The sequence below is a fragment of the Limulus polyphemus genome, unplaced genomic scaffold (assembly GCF_000517525.1).
Source record: "Limulus polyphemus unplaced genomic scaffold, Limulus_polyphemus-2.1.2 Scaffold6340, whole genome shotgun sequence".
Taxonomy (NCBI): domain Eukaryota; kingdom Metazoa; phylum Arthropoda; class Merostomata; order Xiphosura; family Limulidae; genus Limulus; species Limulus polyphemus.
Genome location: NW_013671950.1, coordinates 27,388 through 38,000, shown reverse-complemented (window position 1 = coordinate 38,000; position 10,613 = coordinate 27,388). Strand labels below are relative to the sequence as shown.

General features: G+C 32.4%; 1 protein-coding gene across 1 annotated transcript in view; it reads left to right on the top strand.

The window, feature by feature from the left end:
- Nucleotides 1-10,613, top strand: part of LOC106473621 — a 48,647-nt gene that overhangs the window by 18,572 nt on the left and 19,462 nt on the right. The window contains exon 2 of the mRNA XM_022402030.1: nt 2,773-2,976. Coding sequence (XP_022257738.1) covers nt 2,785-2,976 — 192 coding nt within the window. The 5' untranslated portion in view covers nt 2,773-2,784. The remainder of the gene's footprint in view (nt 1-2,772; nt 2,977-10,613) is intronic.

Here is a 10,613-nt window from a genome sequence, read left to right as displayed (position 1 = left end):
TCATCCATCCCATAATCATCAGATTCAAGCCTTCCTTTATCATCCCTCAAAGGTCCTACCCTCATCCTAACATTTTATTTACCCTTAATGTATTTAAAGTAATCCTTACTGTTAATTTATACATTTTCAGCCAACCTTTTTTCATACATTTTTTTTTATGTCCTACATTTCCTGTTTCACCAACTTTCTTGATCTTCTATAATCTTCAAAATCTCCAGTCCTACTAGTCAATTTATATTTCTTAAATTTGTGATGCTTTTCTATAATTTTATCTCTTATACCCTTTGTGAACCAACCTGATTTTGTTACTTGCAGCTACTTTTTTTTTGTTTAAGTAATATGCTTATCTTGAATATTTAAAAATTTTCCTTGTTTAATCAGTATCTCCAAGTAACTCATCTCCCCAATTCACAAGAAATTCTTGTCGCATCATTTCAAAATTTGCATTTTTGAAATTTGTAACCAAAATATCATTATTCCTTATCTCCATGTGCAGCAAAACATTGAATCGAACCTAATAGTTCAATGATCACTTGCACCTAGATGTTCCCCAGTTTCCACTCTCTCGATCCTTTCTATATTTGAAGTTAACAATAAATTTAAAATATCTAATTGGTAAAGAAAATCATCTTGAACAGTTTTGAAAAACCTTTCTCCCTCATGGTTTGACTCTATCTGTCTGATATTAAAATCACCAATAATTATGACTTCATTAACACCTGAAATCTTAATCTCAATGTAAAGTTCCTCAGTATCATTTGGTGGTCTGTAGCAAATTCTCACTAAAAGCCTTTTCCTTTTATATTCGCTAATATAAACCCAAATGCATTTTATCTCCTTGATATCCTCAACTTCAACAGTAACTCGCATGTTACATATAAAGCCACCCCCCCTCTTTAGTATTCTATCCCTATTAATTAACCTGTAACTCTGTATTTCAAAGAAATTTCTGTCATCAAAATCGTCAAATTATATATAAACACACACACCATGGAATACAGTAAAACACAATTTTACTTGAATAATAAAATCGGAACATACCAACAGATGGTGCATTCTTCATAGTCATCTTCTTACATTTGACTGATAATGTAATATCACATGGTAGAAAATGACCAATAACAAATTACCCTGTTTAAACTGCTAATGCATGGTGAGATGATAATTTATTCAACTTGAAGCACATAATCTTTAATAATAGTAGAGAAACTAAGTTGTAGTTAGGGTTACCACCTGTTGCATGTGTTTATAGTGAACCGATCCTTATTCACTAGCAAACTGCAGGACTTCATTTCAGGTTAGATTGAAGGTGATGTTTTCCTTATTTTGCCTAAGATGCATCAGTGTTCTTTGTAAATCTTTAAGGTTTTCTGACTTGACCAGTATACTTAAATTATCAATGTTTAAACACCAACAAAATGTTAACATATTTTTTTCTGTTCAGGTAGCAACACAAACCATAGCAATAGCAGTAACACTAACTAACTAACTAGTCAACCTAATTTTAAGGCTTGTGTTGTTAGTTTTGTATTCACTAAGATTAACGTTTACAGTCACATAATAGGGAAACAAGCTTATTAGTCTTCCAGTAATAGTGTTTGTATGAGTGTCCTATATATAACTATTAAAATTAAGACTTTGATCTTGTAAGTGTCTTGTGTCATGAATTGACTAGATGACCAATGTTAAATAAAACAGTTGAGGATTTTATCATACCTTAAGAACTTTGTGTTTGTTTGTTGCAAAAATATTTTATTTTTAAGATGAAAATTCAATAAAGATAGATAAATCTGGTGATAATCTTAAATAGCCATTCTACATTGTTCTACAAAGGTTAAAACTAAAACGTTGATTTTTGACCTGTTGTTCTCCAGAGTGTAAACGTAAGTTTATAATTCTTAAACCCAGTTTAGTTAGTGGATCAAAGAGAGGAGAACCTATTCCAACTGTCTGTCTTTGCAATTCATTTTACAGCTCATCTGCTACTGAATAGCCTAGAGCTAAGAAAGAACAGTTTTTATTAAAAACTTAAAACTTACAACCAACAGTCAGTACTGTAAAGGATTGAAATGTGAGGCCAGTAGCTTTGAACAGTATAACCACAAGTTGCACTGTTTAAAACATTGGCACCATGTCCACACATTTCAATCTACTTGTCTGACAGCAAAGAATTTATCTGATGAAAAAACATAATTATCCATCAGTTTTCCTAGGCATGATTAAGATGTTTGAATTTGTCACATAGATGAATCAGTGTATACACATGAGTACTTAGGTACTGTTGAATTCATGGGGTTCTGATTAATAAATGTTTAATCACTAATTTCAATTATTTGTTTATTTTCCTGAGGCTAGTAGATTTAATTGTAATTTTGATTAAAGAATTATTTTGCATGACACTAATGTAACCACTGCTCTTAGGTAATCAATTAATTGAATTAATTGCCCAGAATCAATCATATGTTACATTTACTGTATTCGTCTCTGACTATGGTCACCTTTTCCTTCCACAACTGCCACTTGCAGTTTTTCTTCTGGTGTATACCAAATTAAAGATGATTTATATGAAAAACCTCTGGTTGACTGTTGACTTAAATAGACATGGATTTATTGCATCATTATATTGTGGGTGTGCTAGAAAAAGAGACAAAGCTCACTGAACCTACATGGTTTATATGATAGGAATAATTATTACTCTCTCTCCAACAGGGTTATAGAGTAATGATGCAATAGCTTAAGTTATTTTATTTTAAATATATTTCTTCCCTGCAGATACTACCAAAGATGAACAATGCAGAAGATAATAAAATATTCCAGGACATTCTGACATATACAGATTTCCATACCAGTATGGATACTTTGAACAGTGAGCCAATAAAGAGGGCTATTCCTTGGCCTTGCTGGGGAAGAGGTTTACGTTGTCCTACCAAAGAAGAATTTATGTCACAGTGGACCCATTTAATACCAGAGCCAGGAGTAAGCATCAGCTGTCAGAAGTGCTTGATTTTCAACTCTTTGTTAATTAGTTTTACCTGTTTTTAACAACTGTATGTCAACTGTTCTCTGTTGTCACGTGTTGAAGATTAGGAGGTTAAATTGTCTTGAATCTTTTTTCAAATTCAAATTTTGAATTTGAGTGGTGTAAATTACTCCAATGTTAAACTTGTAATGGTACTCTAGTCTTAGGTATATTTCAACTCACTGGTATATCATAAAACAGGATAAATACATTGTTTTATTAAATAAATACAATCTAACAACTATCTGTTGTCTCTTGGTGTTTTAAGGATTAACTTGTTTACTTGAACTTAGATCCATTAGTTTAGATTCAGCTTACAGATGTAGGTAGGTTATAACATAAATCAGGCTAAATACATTTTATTATTAACATTACATATATTGTTCTGGTAAATTATTAAGTTCTATATAATTAAAGATAAACTTTATTACTTTAGTGTGAAGACAAATAGTGATAAAAAATTAATATAATTGGTTCTTAAACATTAGGCTTAAAAGTAACAGTGTTAATCATAAGCTACTTGTATTGAGTATTTATTTTCAAGCCATAAGTATAAATACAGTGGTCAAGACTAGTGTAGGAGTTAAACGTTCACAGTTTGTTAGGTGTAATGGGTGCAATGAGTGGGTTTTTATTTGGGAACTTGGGACTGGAATGTACTTTTAAGGAAACTAGCAATGAAGATGTGCAATTGTTATGTTGAGTTTGTAGGTTGGAGGAGAAGTTTGAGGCTATCATAATTAAAGTAGAGGCAATAGATAAAGAGAAGTTTTAACTGTGGTAAATGACAGCAGGATTTCAAGAGGAGCTTAAGCTTTTACATGTAAGGAATACATCAGCTAACAATGACTTTCAGAAAGTTATAAGGAGTACTGTTAGGGCTAAAAGTAGTGAATTTAGTTATAATGAAGCTATTCTGTTGAGCAACAAATTTCAGCCCTTGGCTTCTGCAGATGAGGAACTATTGGAGGGAAGGAAAACAAAAGGGTTAGAGAAGGATGTGGATGATGAGGAGGTTATAGTTATAGGTGATTCCTGGACAAGACATGTGAATAGAATAGTCTGTGGGGTAAATAGGAAGAAAAGAATTAGATTATGCTAACTAGGGGCACAGGTAGAGGATATAACTGACAGAGCAGGAGATATAACAAAGAGGGCTAGCAGAGATGCAGTTTTTGTTGTGCATGTAGGGGCTAAGGATGTAGTGAAAGGTAGATCAGAAGAATCAATTAATAAGTACAAGAGGTTGATAAAGGCACTTAAAAAAAACGGTCATAACTTAATTTTTTCAGGGATACTGCCCAGAATTAACTGTGAGGATGAAGTTTATAAGTAGGTCACTAGGGCTAAATGCTAGGCTTAGGTTAGTATATAAGGATGAGCATATTGGCTGATTGAACTTGTGGGATCAGTTCAGTGGAAGAAGGGAGCTTTTCAGAATGGATGGTTTACATTTAAATATGGAAGGGACTGGCTTGTTTGCTAAGGCTATTAACTCAGCTGTAAGGCAAGTTTTGTTTCTCATTAATTTCATCAGTATCATTTGGTGGTCTGTAACAAGTTCCCACTAAAAGCCTTTTCCCTTTATATCCACTAATAGAAACCCAAATGGATTCAATTTCCTTGCTATCCTCAACTTCAACACGATATAACTCACATTTTACACATAAAGCCACTCCTCCCCTCCCATCTCTCTAATATTCTATCCCTATTACATAGCCTGTAACCCTGTATTTCTAAAAATTTCTGTCATGAAAATCATCTATGTTTAACCATGTTTCAGTTATTCCCATTACATCAAAATCCTCCATTCCTACCAGTGCTCTGAAGTTATCTAGTTTATTTCTTATACTTCTAGCATTACAATAGTAACAGTTATGTCTGTCCTTATAAAGTACTTCATTTCCTGTGCTAAACTTTTCTCTGCCTCTTATTCTTTGTGCATTTAGTTTTTCTTGGCTCTCACCACTGTCTAGTCCTAGTTTTTTACAATGAGATTAAGATTTCAGCTGTTAATGAAGTCATAATTATGGGTGATTTTAATTTCAGGCATATATATATTGGAAAATTCTAGAGTGAAACCATGAGGGAGAAAGGTTTTTGGAAACTGTTCAGGATGGCTTTCTTTACCCATTAGTCAAGGAACCTACTAGAAACAAGGCTATTTTAGATTTATTGTTAACTTAAAATATAGAAATGATCAAGAGGGTCGAAATTGGGGAACATCTGGGTGCAAGTGATCATTGATCTATTAGGTTTGATGTTTTGCTGCATATGGAGATAAGGAATAATGATATTTTGATTAAAAATTTCAAAAAAGCAAATTTAGAAGGGATACAAGAAGAATTATCTGTTGTGAATTGGACAGCTGAATTATTTGGAGATTGATCAGATGTGGAAAATTTTTAAAGATAGATCTTTATATATTCAAGGTAAACATTCTTTCTAGAAAGAAAAGGGTAGCTACAAGTAAAAACCAGGATATAAGAGATAAAATTAAAGATCACAAATTTAATAAATTTATATTTACTGGTGTGATGGGAGATTTAGAAAATTATAGAAGATAAAGAAAGTTGGTGAAACAGGAAATTAGGACATCAAAAAGGATGTATGAAAAAAGGTTGGCTGAAAATGTATAAATTAACAGTAAGGATTACTTTAAATACATTAAAGGTAAACAAAATGTTAGGATGAGGGTAGGACCTTTGAGGGATGATAAAGGAAGGCTTGAATCTGATGATTATGAGATGGCTGGGTTATTAAATTTTGTTTCTTTTTTGGTTATTACTAACAAAGATTTAAGGAGTATGTCTCATCTTGACCAGTTGATAAATGGAAACAAAATAACTACATTAATTCTGAGCTGGTTAAGAAAAGATAGGGAAGTTTAAAGAATGATAAGGGTCCTGGTCAGATAATATTTCCCCAAGGGTTTTGAAGGATGTTAAAGATTGGATATGTTAGCCACTTACTACTATTTTTTGTTCAGTTCTTGAATAATGGGTAGGTACCAGAGGATTGGAAGTTAGCTAATGTAACTCCTATTTTCAAGGAAGGTGATAAAAATTGTCCAAGTAATTATAGACCTATTAGTCTTACATCAGTTGTGGGAAAAGCTTTGGAAAGTCATTTAACAAAGTTTAGAATTTTATTGGATAGTCAACATGGTTTCACTAAGGGAAAATCTTGCCTTAAAAATCATTTGATATTCTTTGAAAAGGTTACTGTTTTGGTAAATGAGGGTAAGAGTGTAAATTTGGTGTATCTGGATTTTCAGAAAGCATGTGACAAGGTGCCACATAAAAAGCTTGTAAAAATTATCTCTATAGGTGTGGGGGATAAATTAGGTAATTGGATAGAAGAGTGGCTGGATGAAAGAAAGCAGAGGGTTATTACAAATGGAGTTCAGTAAAACTGGAATAATCTCACAAGTGGGGTACCTCAGGGCTCAGTCTTAGGATCTTTGTTCATTTTGATTTACATCAATGACATAGATGAATGAATGGTCAATAAATTACTTAAATTTGCAGATGATATTAAGGTCTTGGGTGTTGCAAGCTGTGAAGAAGATGCTGTTTATTTACAAAAGGATTTAGGTCATTTAGTGAGTTGGACAAATAAATGGCAGATGGGTTTTGAGTATAATAGATGCAAGATAATGCATGTGGGTTATCATAATTTGAGTTATAAGTATAATTTGGATGGGAATAACCTTAAACAGTGTTATGAAAGAAAGGGATCTTGGTGTACTAGTTGATCAGTCTCTAAAGCCATCCAAACAGTGTCCTGTTGATAGTGGTAGAGCAAATAGGATTTTAGGTTGTATCTACAGAAATGTTGAATACAAGTCTAAAGAGGTTATACTTTCATTGTATAGACCACATTTGTAATATTGTGTTCAGTCTTGGGCTCCTTACCTTGGAAAGGACATTGAATTGTTGGAAAGGGTACAAAGAAGGGTTACTAGAATGATGCCTGGGGTGGAGGGGTTGTCATAGGAGGAGGAGGTCTTGAAATATCTCAAATTGTTTTCTCTTGAAAGAAAAAGAAGAGTTGGGGGTGGGTGTCTGATTGAGGTGTTTAAGATTGTAAAGAGAATTGGTAGTGTTGATGCATCTTGTTTTTTCTTTTAATAGTAGGACTAGGGCACACAAATATAAATTTTGGCAGAGTAGGAGTCATCTTCAGCTAAGATAGTTTTATTTATCTAACAAGGCGGTTGACCTTTGGAATGGATTGCCTTCGGATGTTGTAGAGGCAGTAAATTTAAGTGAGTTTAAGAGAAAGCTTGATAAGTATATGAATGATAAGGGCCGAAATTCAGATTAAAAAAATTGTTTCTTAATAATTTAGTTTAAAGGATGGAACAGCCGAGATGGATCAATAGATCCAATGTTGTTTGAAAACGTTACGTTATGTTAATTCGTTTTGTTCTAAAATATATTGCTGACGTCTCGCCATCTATACAAAGTAAAGTAAACTAAACACAAAATAGCATGAACTAATAAGCGGGTGACGTATTACCAGCCATTTGTCCCACATTATCTTAAAGGCAGTTATTGAAAGCAGTGTGTACGATGTGCTCGTGCAATAGCTAGAGGGGTTAAAATAAGCGATAGTTTAGAACCAATGTTTATTTTTCGCTCGTGAGATGACTAATTCGAACATTTCTAACCTGATTATCCCAAACTGTAGAATGGTATTCTTTTGATAAGTTGTCAAATTAAATTTTCTTATGACTTTCTGTAAGTATGCAATAACATTTAAACTGTTTCTTTAATGTCTACATAGTTGTTGTTACCTATAAGTTTGTTAACAGATGGAAGTAGCAGTTGATAATTATGCATTCCATTGTTTTGCATACAGGAATTGGCTAGTGAAATTGTTAAACAGAAAAATAACTCGATAGTGTAATCTATTGTGATTGATTGCATTTCTTGTTCTTCAGTAAAGAACACACAGAGGAGGAGCTTGTATTAAAAATGAATACTAAAAAGGAGGAGCTCTATTAAGATATAGAAAGTAAGCTCACGTGTATTAAGAAATGGATACAGAATGGAGGATCTTGTGCTAAGAAATAGTTATTAAACACTATTATCAACAGCTTGTGTTGCATTGGAAAAAAAGGCCTAGAGAACGGAGAAGTATATATGCTGTTAAAACCGATAATTCAAGGAATAGTGTTCGTCGCGTTCTGTTAGACGATTTATGTATTATAAATTCTAGCTACACGAACCTTCCGACAGAGGTCCCTGGTAGCAGCAATATGAGCATATAATATTAAACTCTGATAGTTGCAAATTGAACTTAAAACACTAAACTTTTTTTAAAGGTGCCCCTGCTGGCAAAAAACGGAACCCATAATAATAAGCAGGAAACTTTTAAGTATCCCCTGGTGGCAAGAAACTGAAAGTATAATAATAAATAAGTCTGTAAATATCACAAACTAATGGGTTTAAAGATATTTTATCACATGGAACACTTTTCTACGTGTTTTAGAGAGAATCTGATAATATCCTTCTTTGTGAATCGCTGTATCGTAGTAGCTAAAAAAAGTCACTTATTCAATGTTATTCCGCTGGTTAGTTAATTTTTTGGGGAATTACTCATTCAATTCGTTGTTATCTTTCTGTACCACTGGAGTTTTTAAACACAATGATTCATTTTAATCTTCTACGATTTGTATCTTGTTGTTTACTGCTTCTTTGGCTTCAAGATGAATATCTCATTGGACCAAAGTTTCACTCTGACCAATGAAACTTTCATTTAATGAGCTTTACAAACTGTATGTTTTATAGATTAAAAAAAGCAGTTACTAAATAATCAAAGACGTCCTTAACAGCACTCTTCCAGGGCGATCTGGATTTTCTTTGATCGATCGAGTCTTTTGTCAATAACTAGTAATAATAGAACGTAATTGGTCAAAATGGAAAATTATCAGAACGTAATTGGTCAAAATAGAAAAGTATATTTGAAATTCATATCTCAGAACCAATATATTTTCAACATGAAATGCAGACAATCGTTCACAACGTAAAATATATTTTGTCTTATCAAACATAGTAACTATTAAGAGAACACTACTGTTATAAGGAAAACCTTCACATAACAAATACTACTATAGCAGCGAAAGGCTTCAGATCACGAAAACTGTTGCAACAAGGAAGTCTTATTATCACGAACAATACCATAACAGAAAAGGTTTTCAGGTCACCAATGTTATTTAAACAAGGAAAAATCTCAGATTACCTGCTCTGATGCAAAAAAAAATTAAAAAAAATCGGTTCACAATGAACAAGGTAGTTTATGGAAACTTTCATATAACGACGTTTCAATGTTTTATGAAGTGGTCTAAACGAATGGAAACCTTCATATAACGATGTTTCTATGTCTTATGAAGTTTTAAGTTTCAATTCGTTTAGCCACTTCATAAGACATAGAAACATCGTTATATGTCTAAAGGAATTGAAACTTTCAGATAACGATGTTTCTATGTCTTATGAAGTGGTCTAAACGAATTGAAACTTTCATATAACGATGTTTCTATGTCTTATGAAGTGGTCTAAACGAATGGAAACCTTCATATAACGATGTTTCTATGTCTTATGAAGTGGTCTAAACGAATTGAAACTTTCAGATAACGATGTTTCTATGTCTTATGAAGTGGTCTACTTATTAAACAACCTTACTCCTTATTTATATTAAATTTTCAACACCACTTATTTAATTTCACCTATCTATCTAGCTATATTATATTTGTTTATCTCTTTCTCTAACTCTGTAATTGTCCATCTTTATATATATTTATCTGTTTATCAGCCTACCTTACTTGCTGTCTGTTTGATTATGTATCTGTCTAACAAGCAGCTTATATATCTATCTGTTTGTGTTACTTATCTGCCTTTCTATTAGTCTACGTAACTTGTTGCTTGTCTGTTTATTTATCTGTATATTTATTAGTCTAGCTACCTTGCTATCTTTCTGTTTAACTGTTTGTCTACCAGTCTTCTTCCTTCCATTGCTGTCTGTCTGTATATTTATCTGTCTTTCTATCAATCAAACTATTTTAGTGTCTGTCTGTATATTTATTTGTCTATCTAATTACTACAGACATTTTGAGAAACAGCTAAAATAATTTGTATATTAAAAACACATGGACTTTAGTAACCCTAAATATGACTACTCATGATGGAACTTTAATATCTCTAAATATGACCACTTATGATTGTATTTTAATATCTCTAAATATGACTACTCATGAATGTATTTTAATATCCCTAAATATGACTACTCATGATTGAACTTTAATATCCCTAAATATGACTACTCATGACTGTATTTTAATATCCCTAAATATGACTACTCATGAATGTACTTTAATATCCCTAAATATGACTACTCATGAATGTACTTTAATATCCCTAAATATGACTACTCATGATTGAACTTTAATATCTCTAAATACGACTACTCATGAATGTACTTTAATATCCCTAAATATGACTACTCATGATCGAACTTTAATATCCCTAAATATGACTACTCATGAATGTACTTTAATATCCCTAAATATGACTACTCATGATCGAACTTT